The sequence below is a fragment of the Pseudoliparis swirei genome, chromosome 22 (assembly GCF_029220125.1).
Source record: "Pseudoliparis swirei isolate HS2019 ecotype Mariana Trench chromosome 22, NWPU_hadal_v1, whole genome shotgun sequence".
In the NCBI taxonomy this organism is placed as follows: domain Eukaryota; kingdom Metazoa; phylum Chordata; class Actinopteri; order Perciformes; family Liparidae; genus Pseudoliparis; species Pseudoliparis swirei.
In genome coordinates this window covers 5,524,737-5,547,557 of record NC_079409.1, presented here as the reverse complement: position 1 = coordinate 5,547,557, position 22,821 = coordinate 5,524,737, and the positions used below count along the sequence as shown (strand labels likewise).

The window sequence follows — 22,821 nt, the reverse complement described above, 5'->3', positions numbered from 1 at the left end:
TAATCAATAGTGAATAAAATCTTTAGTTGCAACTGCAAAATCAATTACTTCTGCTGTTACTCTCAAAAAAACATGTCAGTTTGTCCATATTTGCTATATATATATATATATATATATATATAATAATATAAATATAATAATATAATAATATTTACATATATATATTAATATTAATATAAATATGTATACACATATATATATATGCTATATACAGGACTGTCTCAGAAAATTAGAATATTGTGATAAAGTTCTTTATTTTCTGTAATGCAATTAAAAAAACAAAAATGTCATGCATTCTGGATTCATTACAAATCAACTGAAATATTGCAAGCCTTTTATTCTTTTAATATTTAATAATTTTTTTATTGCATTACAGAAAATAAAGAACTTTATCACAATATTCTAATTTTCTGAGACAGTCCTGTATATATTTAAAAAAACATATATATATTAATACAACTATAGATATACATATATAGATATATTAAAATAAATATATATATACATAAATAAATATATATATTTATTGTAAAAAAATATATATATATTTAAATACATATATATTAACATAAATATGTATATATATACAGTATATATATATATATATGTATATATATATATATATACATTTAATAACAACCACCTCCGTTTTCAACAATCAAATGTGCGGGCAGCCTGGTAGTTAAATAGACAACTTTTCACTCAACATTTCTAAAAGTTATTAATTTGGGTCTTTACATCTCACGTCTGGCCCTACAATGAATAATAATACGACGAAGCCTTATCTGGGGGAACCATCACATCTGTCCATCCAGCTGCAGCCGAGTCTTATCGCCTCCATCTTGTCCTCATGGTCCTACTGAGCGTGTGCGACATATCCCACGTCGCTTATCTGAAAGAGAAGCGGGGACCAGAGATTGGGGGGAGGGGGGGGGCTGGAGAAATCGGAGAAGACGTCCACCAGTCACCTTTTACTCGCTCACTTTGGCGGATTATCGACAACTGATGCATAATAAATACACTCCACTAAGGGTCCATTATCACTTAATCAATATTCAACTGTGGATGGGAGACGGTGGGCAGGGTTTGAGTGGGAGGAGGGGGGGGGGGGCTTCTGTGTGGCAGATGTATTTATGGGGCTTTAAGAGGGGAAAAAGCCGATCACCAAACTCCAACCAGTGGACACGGAGGCTTGGCCCTCTTTTACTTTCCACAACACTCCTGGATCTTTATCGTCTTTAATATATATACAGTATATATATATATATATTTTAAAATCCACTACTTAAGAATGGAAAAAAAGAAAATGAGCTGCTCTTCCCGGCTCTGCCTCCCCCCCTCTCTCCTGGAATCGAGCTGTAATGGATAAGCCCCGATGGCTAAACCATCTGACATGAACTTTTGGGAGCAAGGAAAACAAATAATTGAACCCGCGGTCCTGCCAGAGTGAATATGTATTGGCTTCCATGTGGGCGCTCCCCAGTGTGGCTTTCTGTCATCTTTCTGGGGGGGGGGGGAGAGGTTTTTATTTACAGTCCTGATCTCTTCAGCTGTCTGAGGATCATTTGAGAGCCCCTGTGATGATATTTTAGTGCCCCGAGAGGATTCGGCAATAAGATATGGAGCATTCACCCGTGACAGGACGACCACGACGCAGTATAACCACTGTATATTTCATCTTTTTAATACGTTTAAATAGGGTCAACGCGGCTATTTTTTATATGAGCATCCATTTTAAAAAAGCCTCTGAAAATAGTTATTTAATAAATATTCCATAAGTTCCTAAACTGAATTATCTATTTTATATATTATATGCAAAATGCATCGTATTACATCTGTTTTTTCAACACAGAATGCTTTGCACTGGTGGTGGGGGGGGTAACAAAAGAAGAAGGCCGCTGTTTGTGTCACTAAGGCTGGGGTTACCTAGGTTACGTGTTCATTTTCCATGTATTCGGTACAAAAATTGTGACCTGATTATAGCTCTGTGTGAGAAGTAAGGGGGTCGCTGACGTGATTCAAATGAATCCTGAAGGGGAGGAAAAAAATGGCTTTTGAGACAGTTCATGTATAAAAAAAACTCTGAAGGTTTAAACCTCACTGTGTAGAGAGAAAATGTCACCAAATTATGCCATGAAGCTAAAATCGACACCGTACTTAGAAAAATCTACCAGAATGTGAAACTCTTTCTCCCTAACTTGAAGGGCGTTGGTCAGTCTTTGTCGCCAAGCTCCGCCCCCTTTCCTCCGGGAAGTGTTTGTGACTGAGCCAATCACCTAATGTACTGAGGTAGCGAGGCGCGCTGCAGCCTGTTGGCCCCCGGCGGGTGAGAGACGTGCCGAAGGTGATTGATCACAACACTTTGGATGCATTAACATTTTTCACCCCGCTGAGAGTCATTCGAAGCAGGTGAGCGTCGCTCTAAAAAAGCGATCAATCAAATCACACCGTGACTCATATGGAGGTGGATTTATCAGGCAAACAAAAACGAAAAAAGGTTTTGAGAGCAAGTTTCTCATTGTGTAAGTAAATTAATGGTTAGTTTTAATGCAAATTTAAAACATTTGCTGTTAAATAAAAAATATTTTCTCTCAAATATAAAACATTTGCTGTCAAAATAACAATATTTTCTCTTAAATAAAAAATATTTGCTCTCAAAAAAAAAATTTTGCTCTCAAATTAAAAATCTTTCCTGTCATATTTGCTCTCAAAATAAAAAATATTTGCTCTCAAAATGAAAATATTTGCTCTCAAATTAAAACAATATTTGCTCTCAAAACAAAACAAAAATTTGCTCTCAAATAAAAAATATACGAAGTGGGTGGGGCTTACGCTGACCGAGGAGTTTCTATTGGTGGGTTTTTGATTTTCAGCAAAACTTACAATTCACTTTCTTACAAACGAGAAATTTGCTCTCAAAATCTTTTGTTGTTGTTTGCGTAAAAGACACAAATCTACCTTCATTCAACTGCACGAACAACGTTGATACCATTATTTTAAATGTCTTTTTCTTCTTTATTAAACCCGATAAAAGATGTTTTGGAAAAAAATGGATGCAGAAGGCATGAACACAACGTGGACTGCATCCTGGTTCCTCAGTGATGATGTGCAGACTTCTTCATCGTGAATATAATAAATGTCGGTAATAAATGAACGATATAATAAACAATATAATAAATGTCGGTAACATCGTGCTTCTTCTTCTCTCAACCTTCTCACAGGAACCTGGCGTCCAACTCCCTGGAGCACATCTCCTGGAGGGTGTTTCACTTCCTGCCGCTGCTCAACCTGTGAGTCCCTTAAACTCTCATTCCTTAAAATAAGTTACTTTTACACAAGAGGTCCAGTTGGCTGATTGGATTATTATTACTATACAGAAGTTTAGGACACTCGACACATTTTGTTCTGCAAGATCATCTTCATATAAAGAACACAACGTCTTCAAGTTTACGATGACCAGAAGTTCACACGCTGCAGACCACCGACTCCACGGTCACATGACCTCACCACCCACACTTAAAGGGGCGGACGTGTGTTTAGTATGATGACGTCTGGTTTTCACGATGTTGATGAAGGACATGGACTCCTCCTCTTCCTCCTCAGGGTCCTGAGGGACAACCCGCTGCTCTGCTCCTGTGACCTCCACTGGCTGCAGCAGTGGCAGCGCAACGACCGCGGAGACGTGGACAGCCAGATGTTGTCCTGTTACCTCGACGACCAGGAGGTGGCGCTCAACTCGCTGGTGCTCGACAACTGCAGTGAGTGACGCCCGGACTCTATTTTTACTTTTTCATTGTCATGTTATCGGTAATAATGCATGTCAACATGTCAACATGAGAACCAGAACTCATCAAATGTTTGCATACTCACAGATATGATATGTTTCCCGATGTTCTTCGATGTTTCTCGATGTTCTTCGATGTTCCTCGATGTTCTTCGCTTTTTCTCGCTGTTTCTCGCTATTCTTCGATGTTTCTCGATGTTCTTCGATGTTCCTCGATGCTCCTCGATGTTATTCGAAGTTTCTCGATGTTCATCGATGTTTCTCGATGTTCTTCGATGTTCCTCGATGTTATTCGATGTTATTCGATGTTTCTCGATGTTATTCGATGTTCATCGATGTTCCTCGATGTTCCTTGATGTAATTCGATGTTATTCGACGTTTCTCGATGTTCTTCGATGTTCCTCGATGTTTCCCGATGTTTCTCGATGTTATTCGATGTTCCTCGATGTTTCTCGATGTTATTCGATGTTCCTAGATGTTTCCCGATGTTCCTCGATGTTCCTCAACATAGAAACTTGAGTCTCTTTAATACTTTAATAGGAACCTTATTTTTCTTCTCCCAAATTCTCCCCGTTAGCCGGTAAATAGCTTGCAAGTAAAAATATGCGCGATGAAACATGAACGTAAAGAACGTTAAACCTCGCTGGCTGCACACAGCCGACAGGGAGATGGCTCCGCTGAGAAAACAATCATCTCTGAGAAACCAACACTATGTTGTCACTTCAACTTCTTATTACTTAATTACAAAACTTCTACCGCTGCACAAGTCTTCAGGAGGATGATCGCAACTAAATGCGTCCCAGCACAACATAAGACGTGTAAATAATAGTTCCCATCCAGTGTAAATACAAACAGAATCAATAATCAAGAAACAAGTTGTCCAAATAATAAAATGTAAACAAGCCGTATTTAGGAAAGTGAGGGACTCGTACCATCGCGGTGCTCACCTCTGTCTCCTCTGCTGATCCCAGGTCTGCCGGTGGTGACCATTGACCCCTTCAAGGAGTCAAAGATCCAAGAAGGAGGCAACCTGACGTTCGCCTGCCAAGTGACGGGGAGTCCGTCTCCCAACGTGAGGTGGCGAACCGATACGCTCAAGTCTCGCTTCTTCACCCAGGTAGTGGAGCATTTTCAGGAAATGTAAAAACACCTGTTAACGTGTCTACGTGTGGATTTCCCAAAAGTTCTGATTTAGTTTTGACTGCGCTGTAAAGCTTTGTCGCCAAACTGATAAAGCCGTTTATCTAAAGTACAGTTTGCTTTTGTATCTATTGATCTGCCCAGTTCAGTCATTCGGATGCCTCTCCGACCCTCTGACCCGTGTCCTCTCTAAGTGATCTATATCTGCCGGGCTGCATTAACCTCCTCTGCTCTCCGCCTGCTGACAGGAGAGAATCTGGGGCTTCACCCTGGAGCTGGTGCTGTTCCTCTCCAACATCTCCTCCAAGGACAACCTGCACAACCTGACGTGCGAGGCGGAGAACCAAGCCGGGCCCGGGGAGGAGATGGTGCAGCTGGACATCGAGTGTAAGTGCCTATTGGAGGTTATGGCGACGGCACGCTGGGGCCATTTTTTATTTCTGTATAGTGCCGGCAGGGTGGACAGCCAGAGAAAGGAAAAATGCAGTGTACTGATTTCTTTCTAAATGCCCCCCCCCCCCCCTCATCCTCAAACGCGAGCATGTACCCGCCACGCTTCTAATGGAGCTCTTTGTCACTCACTCTGGCAACCGGGCGGGAAGCGTTGGATTAATACGAGAGGAGTGCTGCAGGTAGGGCTCGCCATTTAAAGGGCCGGATACAATGAGGGGGACAAGAGGGAGGGAGCGTACCTCTGCTTGCTCTCAGAGAACTCCTTCACCTCGCACACTCACAAGAGTTAAGGTGCCACCTGGACCCGAAAATGGTTCTTCAGAGGGATGCCGTAGCGTAGGAGAACCGTTTCTGGTTCCTCAAAGAACCTTTCAAACCAGGGTTCTTTACAGAGCCATTTCCTTAAAGAGTTCTTCAAAAAAAACTATAAAGGTGTCTCAAATAACCCTAAAAATATGATTCTTTAAGGCACCATTTAAGGTTCCACAAAGAACCTTTCAAACCAAGGTTCTTTCTTCAAAGAACCTATGAAGATATCTCAAAGAACCTTAACAAATTGTTCTTTAAGGCACCATTTCTGGTTCCACAAATAACTTTTAAACCAGGGTTCTTTAAAGAACCATCTCCTTAAAAAGCTCCACAAAGAACCTAAAAAGGTGTCTCAAAGAACCTTCAAAACGTGGTTCTTTAAGGCACCAGAAAGAACCTTTCAAACCAGGGTTCTTGAAAGTACCATCTCCGTAAAAAGTTCCACAAATAACCTATAAAGGTGTCTCAAAGAACCTTCAAAATGTGGTTCTTTAAGGCACCAGAAAGAACCTTTCAAACCAGGGTTCTTGAAAGTACCATCTCCGTAAAAAGTTCCACAAATAACCTATAAAGGTGTCTCAAAGAACCTTCAAAACGTGCTTCTTTAAGGCACCAGAAAGAACCTTTCAAACCAGGGTTCTTTAAAGAACCATCTCCTTCAAGAGTTCTTCAAAGAACCTATAAAGGTGTCTCAAAGAACCTTCAAAACTTGGTTCTTTAAGGCACCAGAAAGAACCTTTCAAACCAGGGTTCTTTAAAGAACCATCTCCTTCAAGAGTTCTTCAAAGAACCTATAATGGTGCCTTAGACAAAATAAGTAGTTCTTCAGTAGGTGATGGAACCATTTAAGAACCATTATTTTTCTGTGCGCGCACACACACACACACACACACACACACACGCACACACGCTGTACTTCCCAGTTGCAGCTTGACCCAGGAGGCCGGCTGTTGTTTTTCTCCTCGCGGATGCATTAGGGGAGTCGAGGAGCTCAGGAATGACAGCGCCCAGCGGTCCCCGCAGGAGGAACACCGTCGGGTGCATTAGCGATTACATTACCCAAGAAAAATACGGCCAAAACAATATCGTATATCAACCACTGTGGGACACGCATTAGAATGAATACAGCCTAAAAAAGAGCAGGGGGGGGGCACAAAATGCACGAGCATCGAGGGACAGATAATGAACGTCAGGAAAATGGGGCTGATAAGCCGCCTAAGATCTGATTTGAGCCCCGCGCTAATGGACTCTTCCCTCCTACTCCGGAAAAACCGCTTCATCCGCCGTGATTGGCAGTCGGTAAATGCGTTAGTGCAGCTAATCCATCAACATCGGCCCCCTGGTGGACGGACACTCGTTAACCGCCAGCCCTTTAATTACTCTTAATTACCTCCCTGAACAGTGGGTGTTTACTGCGGAGTGGCTCTCGGCGCCATTGATTCATGGCGCTCGTGTCGTGGCTTCCCTTTTTTTTTTTAAAGGAGAGCGCATGTGTTGTGTTTTTTTTTGCAGTGTCATTTGAAGTTAAAAAAAGGTGGATTTAGAGAATCATTTTTATTATTATGGGTCGTATTACTTACTTCTCATGGTTTTTATTACTTACTTTTAATGTGCTGTACTGTTCTTACAATATATATAGTTGTGGTGTGTCTTATCCTGTACTGTTTGTTATTGTTTTATGTTTGTTATCGTTTTAATGTTTATTAAGGTCTGTCAAGGGACTACAGATGCTCATTAGCTGCGTAGCTGGAATCTGGTAAAGAGCATCAAATGTTGACATTTATGTTTAAACTGTACATGGTCCCTTTAAATAATAATAATAATAATAATAAGAATGATAATAATTATAATTATAATAATATCCACAGTAAAAAAAAAAATTATTTTATTTTGTATACAAAAAAAATACAAAATAATAAAAAGGTGCAGGTTAAGTGTAGAATCTGGCTGCACTGAAGCCGGAAATCATTTTGTGTATTTCCTTGAAAAAAGAAGAAAACAAGAAGCAAGTTCATTGTCTAGAAACGTAATTCTAGCCTTCCTTTTAACCCCCCGCAGTGAAAAGCGCCCGTGTGAGTTGAGGAGGGGGTCGCTAATGGATGATTAGTTAAACGTGGATCACGGTGCTAATGTTCAACCCGGTGCGACAGACTTCCAGTGGGGCTGAGGGTGAAGAGCCCTCAGTATCCCCTCAGCACAGCACTTTCCAACAGGCCGGGTCACGGGTTAAGAGCAGCGGACCTGTGTGTGTGTGTGGGGGGGGGGGGTCTCTGCACTCCAGAGCCGCGTGTTCGATCCGTGGCGAGGCCATTTCCTGTAACCTCGCGTCCTGCGCGGCTTTCAGGTAGCTTTTTGTGGTCGGGGTCACGACGACGACCAGGATTCATAATTCATGGTCATCACAGGTTTGATGTGCAGATGGAGAGCATCGACTCACGGAAACCTCGAGGACGCCTCCGCAAACCCTCCACTTCATGTCAAACCCTCCACTTCATGGCAAACCATCCACTTCATGTCAAACCCTCCACTTCATGGCAAACCCTCCACTTCATGGCAAACCCTCCACTTCATGTCAAACCCTCCACTTCATGTCAAACCGTCCACTTCATGTCAAACCATCCACTTCATGTCAAACCATCCACTTCATGTCAAACCCTCCACTTCATGTAAAACCGTCCACTTCATGTCAAACCCTCCACTTCATGTCAAACCCTCCACTTCATGTCAAACCCTCCACTTCATGTCAAACCGTCCACTTCATGTCAAACCATCCACTTCATGTCAAACCCTCCACTTCATGTCAAACCGTCCACTTCATGTCAAACCCTCCACTTCATGTCAAACCCTCCACTTCATGTCAAACCATCCACTTCATGTCAAACCATTCACTTCATGTCAAACCCTCCACTTCATGTCAAACCGTCCACTTCATGTCAAACCCTCCACTTCATGTCAAAATGAACGTCTCCGTGACCATTATTTAATGTGTTGGCAAAGTGACCGGTGCAAAGTACTTTATTAATTATTATTACCTTCGCATTGAAAATGCCGGAAGGTTATGTTTTGATCGCCGTGTATTTATTTATTTATGTATTTATTTATTTGTATGCGTGTTATTCGCAAATCTCAAAAAGTATTGAACCGAATCGCATGAAATTTGGTGGGATGATTGTTTATTATCCGGGGACCAGTTGTTTAGATTTTGGGATCGATCGGGTCAAAGGTCAAAGGTCATGAACAGGTCAAAATCTTTCGCAGAACTCAAAAAGGATTGAACCGAATCGCATGAAATTTGGTGGGATCATTGTTTATTATCCGGGGACCAGTTGATTAGATTTTGGGATCGATCGGGTCAAAGGTCAAAGGTCATGAACAGGTCAAAATCTTTCGCAGAACTCAAAAAGTATTGAACCGAATCGCATGAAATTTGGTGGGATGATTGTTTATTATCCGGGGACCAGTTGACTAGATTTTGGGATCGATTGGGTCAAAGGTCATGAACAGGTCAAAATGTTCTTGAATCGCCTGAAATTTGGTGGGATGATTGGTTATTATCCGGGGACCATTTGATTCGATTTTGGGATCAATCGGGTCAAAGGTCAAGGTCATGGAAAGGTCAAACTCTTTTTTTACCATAGCACGATACATTTTTGTCCAATTGGCATGCAACTAATGCCAAAATGTTCATAATTCAATGCCCAATCTTGTGATATGTGAAGGTATGCGCTCTACCGAGTGCCCATTCTAGTTATTTAATGTGTTGCTATACTTTCCACTGATCTACACTTCAGAGGGATGTTAATGGTTCTTTCGACATAATCTGCCGATTAAAAAAAAAAAATCGTAATAAATAATCTGTGAGAATTCTCTCGTGACAATTTCCCTAAAACTTATTTTTTTGTCACACCAACTAAACCAAACGGTGTTGAATCTACAGCGATGCAGAAGATTCATTGATGACTAAAGAGATTCATTTGAGGACCACGGTGCTCCTGTTGGGATGGAGCCAGGCTAGCTGTTTCCATCCGTTTCCACACATTATGCTAAGCTAAGCTAAACCTTTAAACCGACTTACAAAGTTCTGTAAACCTGCCGTCTGTGCACTTTATCTTATATTTATATTCTTCTTATTCTTCTTCTTCTCCTTCTTCTCCTCTTCCTCCTTCTTCTCCTTCTTCTTCCTCTTCTTCCTCCTTCTTTTTCTTTGTCTTCTTCTTCCTTTTCTTCTTCTTCATCTTCTACTCCTTCTTCTTCTTCTCCTCCTTCTTCTTCCTCTTCTTCTTCTCCTTCTTCTTCTTTGTCTTCTTCTTCCTTTTCTTTTTCTTCCTCTTCTTCATCTTCTCCTTCTTCTTCTTCTTCTTCTCCTCCTTCTACATCTTCCTCTTCTCCTTCTTCTTCTACCTCCTTCTTTTTCTTTGTCTTCTTCTTCTTCATCTTCTCCTCCTTCTTCTCCTCCTTCATCTTCTCCTTCCTCTTCCTCCTTCTTCCTCTTCTTTCTCCTCCTTCTTCTTCTCCTTCTTCTTCCTCTTCTCCTCCTCCTCCTTCTCCTCCTTCTTCTTCTCCTCCTCCTTCTTCTTCTTCTTCCTCTTCTCCTCCTTCTTCTTCTTCCTCTTCTTCTTCTCCTCCTCCTTCTCCTCCCCTCAGTCCCGGTGAGAATCGGTTACCTGGGCAACGCCGTGCAGCAGCACCACTGGTGCTTCCCCTTCGTGGTGGACGGCAACCCCGAGCCGACCATCACGTGGCGCTACAACGGCAACGAGCTGAAGGAGAGCGCCTACACGTACACGCAGCTCATCCCCGACTCCGGCGACGGCTCGGAGAAGCACGGCTGCCTCTTCCTCAACAAGCCCACGCACATCAACAACGGCCTGTACACCCTCATCGTGCACAACAAGCTGGGCCGGGACGAGGCCACGGCCAACGGCAGCTTCATGGACAACCCGTTCGACGAGTTCGACCCCGAGGGCATCTTTCCAGGTGACTTCCTGAAACACAAAATCGGGGGGAGGATCCACTTTATATTTATTAAATAACAGGCAAACCAGACGGGGTCATTTTTGACCCCAGAGGACAACAGGTGTGATTATGAGCTGCCATGAGAAAAATGTAAATGATTCAAAAACAGCATCCGCAGTAAACGTTGACATGTACCGCTCTGTAATCATTCAAATAGTCTAAATAATATAAAGTAAACACAAACAAAATTGTTACATTTCATTTCCGTTCAAAAACAGGTCATACTTTTTTATAAACAAGGTCTATTGCCCCTAAATTCCCAAAACAAAGAGAACAATGTGTGATAATGGGTTGGACTGAAGTAAGACTAAAACAGAATTAATTGACAATTTATACTATATGCCTTAAATAACGGTTAAACCAGTCGGGGCCATTTTTGACCCCAGAGGACAAAAGGTGTATGGCGGGAGGACATGACGAGGGTTAAGCACCAAGCTTTTTTTAGGCCTCTGCTCCGAAAATGGCATCCCCAAACTAAAAAGGCGGTATCTCTGCAACCACTAGGGGGCTATTTTAATCATTTTTACCTTTTTAAACCTTTTTACTTCTGTTCAGATGTGTACATATCAGTCTATATGTTACTGGGTAAGAGTAAACGAAGATGGCACACAGAAAAAATATAAAAATGTAAGGTCCGAATTGAAAAAAAGCACTTCCAGGATGATTATATGTTTGGAATGAGGCCGTTTGAAAGGTTTAAAACTCTCACACATCATATTCACATGTGTTAACATTCTCCCTGCAACGTTTATTTCCGAGCAGCATCCCATAATGAGCGCGTGGGGGTGGGGAGGCCGTGAGGGAAGCAGGAGGAATCTCTGTGAATATGTTATTCCACACAAACATCTGCACCCTCGTTCAACAAGACCCCTAAAAACACCAAATAGAGTTATAAATGAATGAAGGTGACGTATTGATCATCTATTGGAGATCTGGGGTGTCAACACACTTTCTTCATGGGCTATTCCTGCCTGACTCTGGATCAGCTGTTCACACACACACACACAAATGTGTCTCTATAGCCCGCTTCAAGTAAAATATGTGAATAAAATATGAATTAATATTCACCACCAAGATCTAGTGCATAGATACGTGTGTGGGCAACGCGTGGAAAAGGTATTTAGATACCTGTAGAATATAAAATAGCATAAAATCACCAAAAAATTATTTACCATTTAAGCAGAGGCTGAATAATTGGAAATAAACCTGTGTGTGTGTGTGATGGTTTGCTTCTTCGCTCTAATACCAGTGTGTGTGTGTGTGTGTTCTCCCCTCATGCCAGTCCCCGATGCGGCTCCAAGTGAGTTCTTACATTTGATTCTCCTCAAAAATAACCCGGCATGGTCCGGATGAGAAGTCTCTAGAACTGACCTCCGTCTGCTCCTCAGGTCCCACCAATAAGTCGGGCATGGACGTCACGGAGAACCCGGAGAGCCGCGTGTTCGTGGTACGTCCCGGTGGTGTGTCGGTGATGTGTGGGTGATGTGTGAGTGATGTGTCGGTGGTGTGTCTGTGATGTGAGAGTGATGTGTCGGTGGTGTCTTGGTTTCAGGTGTCTGTGGCTGTGGGTCTGGCTGTGTTCGCCTGCACGTTCCTCGTCGTCATGGTGCTGGTCATCAACAAGTGTGGCCAGCACTCCAAGTTCGGCATTCACCGTAAGTCCCAAACTCAGGATTTCAGCAATACAGTTTATTTTTTATCGCCCAATATCACAGATTACGAATTATCCTCAGAGGGCTTTACAATCTGTACACATACTTTACATCCCTGACCTTTGACCTTTCACATCGGATCAGGAAAAACTCCCCCCAAATAATAGAAAAAACCCTTTCAGGGGGGGGAAAAGGAGAGCAACAGAGGAGGATCCCTCTCCAGGATGGACAGAACAATAGACGTCATGTGACCAGAATGAAGCTTTACAGAAACCTGCGAAAAAAAGGAAAAAAGTGCGTCACGAGTTTTGCCACCGCGCTCCGGACCGAGTGGGCGTCGCCGTCTCAGCCCGGACGCACGAATACGGAACGAGACCGTACGTCCGAGAACGTTCCACCAAATTATCGCTTTTCGAAAATCGCGGACGTTTCCGTCGGCGACGAACACAAGACTCGGCAGCCGCTGAGTCTAAAGTGCCTTAATTACTGCAGGAGGCCGGCGGTAGAAACCTCCCTCGGCCACGGCCACGTGGCGAGGGGCCATTAAAGAAGATGGATGGAGGAACAGCTCCGCGATAAAGCTCCACTCTGACCCCCCCCCCCCCCTCGCCCCTCAACACACACACACACACATACATACTACCCTTCTCACTCTAAAAGTGCCTAAGTGGGCCTGATTGCCTAAGTGGGCCCTGCTCCCTCTTTCCTTTCCTCCATCGCTCTCTCTGTTGATCCATTTTCTACCGAGTTGGACTCTGGGGGTTCTGTGGTTTGCCTTGCTGAGTGGGGTTTTTACAATTTGGGCCCCACTTGTTTGGCTTTTAATACGCGCTGTAGTCAGGCGCTGCTAACCATTCAGCCCCCCCCCCCCCAGTTCAATGTGTCCTGATTGCCGGTTGATGATGGTGACTATTAGAGCTCCGCCGAGCCCCGGTGGCGCAAATGGGTAAAAAACAAGTTCAGAGATTTTCTTCTGATGGCCTGCAATCACGAGTGGTTAGGAGGCTGATTAGTCGCTCATGGTTTCTCGCCCTTTGCCCCCCCCCCCCCACTTCGTGTCATCAGGGTCGTCCGTTCTGGGAACCGAGGACGACCTGGCGGTGTCGCTTCGCTTCATGAACTTCGGGAGCAGCCCGCCGTCCTCCGACGAAGACTCCGGCCTGTCCAGCTTCGTGGAGAACCCGCAGTACTTCTGTGGCATCATCAAGGAGAAGGACATGTGTGAGTGTTGGAGTTCACACTGTAGTTCACACTGTAGTTTACACTGGAGTTCACACTGTAGTTTAAATTGTAGTTCACACTGTAGTTCACACTGTAGTTTACATTGTAGTTCACACTGTAGTTCACACCGTAGTTTACACTGTAGTTTACATTGTAGTTCGCACTGTAGTTTACACTGTAGTTTACATTGTAGTTTACACTGTAGTTTACATTGTAGTTCACGCCGTAGTTTACATTGTAGTTCACACTGTAGTTTACACTGTAGTTCACACTGTAGTTCACACTAGAGTTTACACTGGAGTTCCCACTGTAGTTTACACTGTAGTTCACACTAGAGTTTACACTGTAGTTCACACTAGAGTTTACACTGTAGTTCACACTGTAGTTCACACTAGAGTTTACACTGGAGTTCCCACTGTAGTTTACACTGTAGTTCACACTAGAGTTTACACTGTAGTTCACACTAGAGTTTACACTGTAGTTCTGTAGTTTACACTGTAGTTCACACTAGAGTTTACACTGTAGTTTACACTGTAGTTCACACTGTAGTTCTGTAGTTTACACTGTAGTTCACACTGTAGTTCCCACTGTAGTTTACACTGTAGTTTACACTAGTTTTTACTGATGACTGTAGTTTCCACTGATGACTAGTTATTTGTAATAATGTTGTGTAATTTTGTTGTTGTTGTTGCAAACTTCCACCTAACACCCGGACGTTCAAACCTCTTTATGTATTCCTCCTGTTCAGGCGTCCAGCATATCAAGCGGCGGGACATCGTGTTGAAGTGGGAGCTGGGCGAAGGAGCGTTCGGCAAAGTCTACCTCGCCGAGTGTGCCAACCTCAGCCCCGACAGCGACAAGATGCTGGTGGCCATCAAGGTGCGTCAATTCAACTCAGTTTGATTTGAATAGCCCGATATCACAAATGTGCCACAGAGGGCTTTAAAATCTGTTCACGTACGACATCCCTGACCTTTGACCTCACATCGGATCAGGAAAAACTCCCAAGAAAAATAGCAAAAAAAACTTTCGTTGGGAAAAAAGGAGAGCAACAGAGGAGGAATAATAGATGTCATGTGACCAGGATGAAGCTTTAGAGTTACATAAACACATTCAATGAATATGACAGAGTATGAATAGTTCGCAGTATATGGACCACGATCCAGACCTCCATGATCCATGAGACAGATGGAGGTAGAGAGGAGGGGGGAGGGGCATCAGCGGGGCAGGAAAAGCTATATTCAAGCAGCAACCCGTTACTTTAAAAAAAATCTGTATGAACTTCAGTATTTAACACCAGATACGTTGTGTGGCGCCCAGCTGGGGAACATTCCCCTCTTCTCCTGCTCTCTCCTGTCCACGATCTAATAAAGTGCTAAATGAAAACTCTGAAAAAACAAAAGCGTGACACTCGATAGCACAGCAACAAGAGTTAAAGTAAATACGCTGCACTTACTCTGAAGTCCTGCGTGCGCTTGAAATAGCCTCCTGCGGTTTGAGAGTGTCTGTGGAGGCCGGGCGGGCGGTGTTAACACACGCATCGCGTTACGACACGTTAATGCACCGCCACGGACGAGAGAAACGAGATGGGGGAACCTGGCTCCGCTCAAATATTACACGTTAACCTGCAGGGGCTTTGTAATGCAACACATCATCAGAGGAGGGAGGAGAGAGGAGGGAGGAGAGAGGAGAGAGGAGAGAGGAGGGAGGAGAAGAGAGGGAGGAGAAGGGAGGGAGGGGGAGGAGAAAGGAAGGAGAGAGGAGAGAGGAGAGAAATGAGAGAGAACAGAGGAGAGGAGAGAAAGGAGAGAGGAGGGAGGAGAAAGGAGGGAGGGGAGGAGAAAGGAGAAAGGAGAGAGGAGGGAGAGGGAGGAGAAAGGAAGGAGAGAGGATAGAGGAGAGAAATGAGAGAGAACAGTGGAGAGGAGAGAAAGGAGAGAGGAGAAAGGAGAGAGGAGGGAGGAGAAGGGAGGGAGGGGAGGAGAAAGGAAGGAGAGAGGAGAAAAATGAGAGAGAACAGAGGAGAGGAGAGAAAGGAGAGAGGAGAAAGGAGAGAGGAGGGAGGAGAAGGGAGGGAGGGGGAGGAGAAAGGAAGGAGAGAGGATAGAGGAGAGAGGAGAGAAATGAGAGAGAACAGAGGAGAGGAGAGAAAGGAGAGGAGAAAGGAGAGAGGAGGGAGGAGAAAGGAGGGAGGGAGGAGAGAAATGAGAGAGGAGAAAGGAGAGAGAGGAGGGAGGAGAAGGGAGGGAGGAGAGAGGAAGTAGAGAGGACAGAGGAGAAAGGAGAGAGGAGAGAAATGAAAGAGGAGAGAGGAGAAAGGAGAGAGAGGAGGGAGGAGAAGGGAGGGAGGGGGAGGAGAAAGGAAGGAGATAGGATAGAGGAGAGAGGAGAGAGGAGAGAAAGGAGAGAGGAGAAAGGAGAGAGGAGGGAGGAGAAAGGAGGGAGGGAGGAGAGAAATGAGAGGAGAAAGGAAGAGGAGGGAAATGAAAGAGGAGAGAGGAGAAAGGAGAGAGAGGAGGAGGAGAAGGGAGGGAGGGGGAGGAGAGGAAGTAGAGAGGACAGAGGAGAAAGGAGAGAGGAGATAAATGAAAGAGGAGAGAGAGGAGAAAGAAGAAAGGAGAGAGGAGAGAAATGAAAGAGGAGAGAGGAGAAAGGAGAGAGAGGAGGGAGGAGAAGGGAGGGAGGGGGAGGAGAGGGGAAGTAGAGAGGATAGAGGATAGAGGAGAAAGGAGAGAGGAGAGAAATGAAAGAGGAGAGAGAGGAGAAAGGAGGGAGAAAAAGGGAGAGAGGGGGAGGGGGGGAGGGAGGATAGAGGAGAGTTTTTTTTGGTTTGTAACTATGGCGACAACCTCTGGGCCTCCTGCAGCTCTTTTTTTGGCACTGTGGATTGTTTTTAATGTAACCCCCCCCCCCCCCCCCAGACTCTGAAGGACGCCAACGAGTCGACCCGGCAGGACTTCCAGAGGGAGGCGGAGCTGCTGACGGTGCTCCAGCACCAGCACATCGTGCGGTTCTACGGCGTCTGCACCGACGGGGAGCCGCTGGCCATGGTGTTCGAGTACATGAGGCACGGAGACCTCAACCGCTTCCTCAGGTAGGCAGGAAGGACAGGTGGTCAGGGCTGACCCCACCGGGCGCCGGTCACATGACGTGTGTTTAACGCTGTGGCTCTGGTCACATGACGTGTGTTTAACGCTGTGGCTCCGGTCACATGACGTGTGTTTAACGCTGTGGCTCCGGTCACATGACGTGTGTTTAACGCTGTGGCTCTGGTCACATGACGTGTGTTTAACGCTGTGGCTCCGGTCACATGACGTGTGTTTAACGTTGTGGCTCCGGTCACATGACGTGTGTTTAACGTTGTGGCTCCGGTCACATGACGTGTGTTTAACGCTGTGGCTCCGGTCACATGACGTGTGTTTAACGTTGTGGCTCTGGTCACATGACGTGTGTTTAACGCTGTGGCTCTGGTCACATGACGTGTGTTTAACGCTGTGGCTCCGGTCACATGACGTGTGTTTAACGCTGTGGCTCCGGTCACATGACGTGTGTTTAACGTTGTGGCTCCGGTCACATGACGTGTGTTTAACGCTGTGTCTCCGGTCACATGACGTGTGTTTAACGCTGTGGCTCTGGTCACATGACGTGTGTTTAACGTTGTGGCTCCGGTCACATGACGTGTGTTTAACGTTGTGGCTCCGGTCACATGACGTGTGTTTAACGTTGTGGCTCCGGTCACATGACGTGTGTTTAACGTTGTGGCTCCGGTCACATGACGTGTGTTTAACGCTGTGTCTCCGGTCACATGACGTGTGTTTAACGCTGTGTCTCCGGTCACATGACGTGTGTTTAACGTTGTGGCTCTGGTCACATGACGTGTGTTTAACGTTGTGGCTCTGGTCACATGACGTGTGTTTAACGCTGTGGCTCTGGTCACATGACGTGTGTTTAACGCTGTGGCTCCGGTGTTTCTCGGCGTCTCTGTGGACGCTCTGAGTTTAAACTGTGGCTGCGGTCACGACTGTACGGACTAATAGTTTGATGCTGCGGCTTTTCTTCCGTCTCTCTCGGGTCTCTGAAGTCTTATTTACCAGAGAGCTTCAGACGATCATCGGGGGGTTGGTGGTTCAATCCCCGCCCTAAGTCCATGTGCCCTTGAGCAACGCACTTAACCCTGAGTTGTGTTTACGGTGTGTGAATGTCGCGTGACTGTAAGTCGCTTTGGATAAAAGTGTCAGCTAAATGTTATTTAAGGGAAGGAAGGAGGGAAGGAAGGAAGGAAGGAAGGAAGGAAGGAGGCAGTGTTGACTCGTCAGAGCTCTCTCTCTCTCCTCTAGGAGCTCTCTCTCTCTCCTTTAGGAGCTCTCTCTCTCCTCTAGGAGCTCTATCTCTCTCCTCTCGGAGCTCTCTCTCTCCTAGGAGCTCTCTCTCTCCTCTAGGAGCTCTCTCTCTCTCCTTTAGGAGCTCTCTCTCTCCTCTAGCAGCTCTCTCTCTCTCTCCTCTATGAGCTCTCTCTCTCTCCTTTAGGAGCTCTCTCTCTCCTCTAGGAGCTCTCTCTCTCTTCCCTCTAGGAGCTCTCTCTCTCTCCTTTAGGAGCTCTCTCTCCCTCCTCTAGGAGCTCTCTCTCTCTTCCCTCTAGGAGCTCTCTCTCTCTCCTTTAGGAGCTCTCTCTCCCTCCTCTAGGAGCTCTCTCTCTCTCTCCTCTATGAGCTCTCTCTCTCCTCTAGGAGCTCTCTCTCTCTCCTTTAGGAGCTCTCTCTCTCCTCTAGGAGCTCTCTCTCCCTCCTCTAGGAGCTCTCTCTCTCCTTTAGGAGCTCTCTCTCTCCTCTATGAGCTCTCTCTCCTCTCGGAGCTCTCTCTCTCTCCTTTAGGAGCTCTCTCTCTCCTCTCGGAGCTCTCTCTCTCTTCTCGGGGCACCTGTCTGCCAGGTGTCCTCCAGGGGAGGCAGACGCTGCCCGAGGCGTTCAGGGGTCCAACGGACGGGAAAATCTGATTTCCAGGCCCCCCCCCCCCCATGCAGCTGCTTTCCCACGGCGCCACCTGCCTTTTAAACTAATCCTGGCTGTATAGACAACTTCCTTCTGCAAGGCGGAGAGCAGCGATATTAGGATGGATGGAGACACATCATCTGTGATTGGCTCATTTGGGCCGGACTCGGATGGCGAGTGGGTGTTGATGAGCCGTGAGAGGCGATGCGCTCCCCGAATCGCATTATTCTGTAAATCACAGGCGGGCGGATTACGAGCCGCGTGTTTCGTATTAAGCGGCTCGGATCGCGGCCGAGCCGAAGAAAAAAAAAAACCGCGAGACTCGAGAGCCGGCTGCGCGTCGGAGACGTTTCCGACGATCTGCGGCTCGCGAGGCCGAGGTCATCGCGCTTCGGGTCACCCGAGGTCGATGGTTGCCATGGTTACCGGCACCCCGGGAGCCCCGATCTCAACGCGTTTGATTAATGCGAGCCCGGCCGATCGGAGGCCGGCGTGTCCTGGTCTTTACAAATGGAAATATGTGGGATCCCAACCGAGAAGGAGGGGAAAATATGAAGGGAATAATATTCTGGAATCTACCAATCAAACGATTTGATGAGAATTCTTGAAATCAGACAACAGGAAAACATGTTACCTCAAAAAGAACTGATAGAGAAATGAAGCTTTAGAAATGATTTTAAAAAGCACATTAGACAGGAGAGAGGAGGGAAGAGAAGGGAGAGAGATGGGAGGAGAAGGGAGGGAGGGGGAGAGAGAGAGGAGAGAAGAGAGAGAGGAGAGAAAGGAGAGAGAAGGGAGGAGAAAGGAGGGAGGGGGAGGAGAGAGGGAGGAGAGAGGAGAGAGGGAGGAGAAAGAAGAGAGATAGGAGAGAAAGGAGGGAGGAAAGAGGAGAGAGGAGGGAGGAGAGAAGAGAAAGGAAAGAGGAGGGAGGTGGGAGGAGAGAGGGAGGAGAAAGAAGAGAGGAGAGAAGAGAGAGGAGAGAAAGGAGGGAGGAGAGAGGAGGGAGGAAAGAGGAGAGACCACAAGTTGAGTCCTCATTCATAAATGGCTCCATCAATTAGTTTATATTTGTTGTTTTTATCCCACAACACTAACACTCTCCTCCTCCTCCTCCTCCTCCTCGCAGGGCTCACGGGCCTGACGCTCACATCCTGGAGGAGGCGAAGATGCCCCCTCTGGGTCAGCTCACTGTTCCTCAGATGCTGCACATCGCGGCTCAGATCGCGTCGGGCATGGTGTACCTGGCCTCGCTGCACTTCGTCCACAGAGACCTGGCCACGCGCAACTGCCTGGTGGGGGAAGGCCTGGTGGTCAAGATCGGAGACTTCGGCATGTCCAGAGACATCTACAGCACGGACTACTACCGGGTGAGTGTGAGTGGGGGGGGGGGAGAGGAGGGTGAGGACGAGAGGGGAGGAAGAAACGGGGGAGGAGGGTGAAGAGGAGAGGAAGAGGAAGAAGAGAGAGAATCATGTGTTTTTTTCGTTTATGATGTTATATATATGCATATATATATACATATATATTATATATATATATATTATATATATGTGTATATATATATTTATATATGTTTATATATTTATATACATATATAAATATATATATATATATCTGTATATATACATATACACATTTATATATGTATATATACATATATATACTTTTTATTATTTATTATTTCATTATTTGTATTATTTTTATTATTGAGTAACTTATTAATTATTTTGAGGTATTTTGAATTATTTTGAGCTACTAATTAATTATTCTGAGGCATAATTAATTATTTCAAAGGTATAATTCATTATTTTGAGCTAGTTTCTCATTTTAATGACTGAAATAATCTTTCCTTCTCATCACAGTGGAGCAAACAGACTTCTAGAATAAGAACCAGAGTGAAAGTCGCTCATGAATTTAACCCACAAAGTAAAGCGGGTGAATGTTCCTCCTCCTCCTCCTCCTCCTCCTCCTCCTCCTCCTCCTCCTCCTCCTCCTCCTCCTCCCCCTCCCCCTCCTCCAGGTGGGCGGACGCACGATGCTGCCCATCCGCTGGATGCCGCCGGAGAGCATCATGTACAGGAAGTTCACCACGGAGAGCGACATCTGGAGCTTCGGCGTGGTCCTCTGGGAGATCTTCACCTACGGCAAGCAGCCGTGGTACCAGCTGTCCAACAGCGAGGTGGGTCGGGCTGAACCGTATCATTATTTAAATGCTTTAGAAAAAGGACAACTGCGTCTCGTTTTAGAGGAGAGTAAACCCACGCAGGCACGAGGAGGACATGCAAACTCCACACAGAAAGGACCTGGAACGACCGGGACGACCGGGATTCGAACCCAGGGCCTTCTTGCTGTGAGGCGACAGTGCTAACCACTGAGCCACCGTGCTGTCCACGATTTAGACAAATATTTAGAGACATTTGAGAAGTATTTCGAGAAATTTAGAGGATTATTTAGATATATTTAGAGAAATATTTAGAGACATTTAGAGAAATATTTATATATATTTATAAAATAAATATATTTATCTAAATATTTATCTAAATAAATATATATAAATAAATATTTATATATATATTTAAAAAAAGGAAAACTGCATCTCATTTTAAAGGAGTCAGTTTAAAAGTTTTCTATAATAATAATAATAACAGGGTTCATGAGTTTTTAAAGAGGTTTTTCAATGAAAAAACAGCTTCCAAACGGAACAAAACATGTTGATTTAGGCGTGAGTCCTTCAGAGCGCATGCTGCCGCTGATGGGTTTTAATATTTCTTTTTTTACGACTCTTTGCACTCTTAAAGTAAATCAATAAATTCATAGTAATTAAGGGCGGTCCAGTCTAGCCGTTTTAGCTGGAGCACCAAGAAGTGGGACTCCATTGCGACCGCAGCGGTGCTATTACAGGTTCAAACCCTCTCCCCTTTCAAGAGGAGGGTGGATCACTTTTCCCCGGCACTCAATTCTAATCTCATCGGCTCTCATTTTGTGCCCGGGCCCAACGAGCCGTAAACCTCGTTAACCTAATCGGTCTCGGGACCAATGAGGGACGGGCGGAATTATCGTGTTGCCTAAATACGCATGTGCCGGAGATGAATCACGCCCCAAAATACGGATTCTAAGGCAGACGCCATTTTGGGGGGGGGGGGGGGGGGGGGGCGTCAGGCGCAGAGTCGTGTGTGTCTGGCCTCTTCCGTTCATTGGACCGGGCCGAGGTTCATAATTGGGGAGCGATTGGGTCAGCGCCGCTTCGAAGGGAGAGCGACAGCGAGCGTGTGAATTCAGCCATCAAAGCCATTCGCGTCGGAGCCCTGGAGGGTTATTCATATTTTGTAGGTTGTTTTATTATTATTTCTTTGAATTATATTTGACTTTTTTATTTTATTTTACATTCAACTAGATATATTTATATAAATATTTATATATATTTATACAAAAACGAAAACTAAATATTTATCTACATATATATAAATAAATAAATATTTAAATATATATGTATTTATTTATATAAATATACATATATATGTATAAATATATATATATATATACATGTACATAAATATATTTATATATATTTTTTACATTTATATATATTATATATACATATTTATACTTTAAAATAATATATATATATATGCATTCTTTAAAAATCCATGAATATATATTTATATAAATACAAATAATCGATTAAATATCTAGAAATATGTATATATACAGGACTGTCTCAGAAAATTAGAATATTGTGATAAAGTTCTTTATTTTCTGTAATGCAATTAAAAAAACAAAAATGTCATGAATTCTGGATTCATTACAAATCAACTGAAATATTGCAAGCCTTTTATTCTTTTAATATTGCTGATTATGGCTTACAGCTTAAGAAAACTCAAATATCCTATCTCTAAATATTAGAATATCATGAACAAGTATACTAGTAGGGTATTAAACAAATCACTTGAATCGTCTAATTAACTCGAAACACCTGGAAACACATTTTCAAATGTTTGATTTTGTTTTGCTGTTATAAATCTTTTTTTTTAACTTGGTCTGAGGAAATATTCAAATTTTATGAGATAGGATTTTAGAGTTTTCTTAAGCTGTAAGCCATAATCAGCAATATTAAAAGAATAAAAGGCTTGCAATATTTCAGTTGATTTGTAATGAATCCAGAATGCATGACATTTTTGTTTTTTTAATTGCATTACAGAAAATAAAGAACTTTATCACAATATTCTAATTTTCTGAGACAGTCCTGTATATATATATA

General features: G+C 44.3%; 1 protein-coding gene across 2 annotated transcripts in view; it reads left to right on the top strand.

Annotated features, from left to right (window-relative positions):
- Nucleotides 1-22,821, top strand: part of ntrk1 (neurotrophic tyrosine kinase, receptor, type 1) — a 29,336-nt gene that overhangs the window by 6,229 nt on the left and 286 nt on the right. Inside the window, exons 4-16 of one of the 2 annotated variants that reach the window (XM_056444666.1) lie at nt 3,222-3,290; nt 3,604-3,758; nt 4,756-4,901; nt 5,173-5,311; nt 10,331-10,663; nt 11,985-12,002; nt 12,091-12,149; nt 12,255-12,357; nt 13,420-13,575; nt 14,324-14,454; nt 16,497-16,669; nt 19,690-19,930; nt 20,584-20,742. In XM_056444666.1, the coding sequence (XP_056300641.1) occupies nt 3,222-3,290; nt 3,604-3,758; nt 4,756-4,901; nt 5,173-5,311; nt 10,331-10,663; nt 11,985-12,002; nt 12,091-12,149; nt 12,255-12,357; nt 13,420-13,575; nt 14,324-14,454; nt 16,497-16,669; nt 19,690-19,930; nt 20,584-20,742 (1,882 nt within the window). Of the gene's footprint in view, nt 1-3,221; nt 3,291-3,603; nt 3,759-4,755; nt 4,902-5,172; nt 5,312-10,330; nt 10,664-11,984; nt 12,003-12,090; nt 12,150-12,254; nt 12,358-13,419; nt 13,576-14,323; nt 14,455-16,496; nt 16,670-19,689; nt 19,937-20,583; nt 20,743-22,821 lie in introns of both variants that reach the window. The other variant, XM_056444665.1, reaches the window with a different exon arrangement.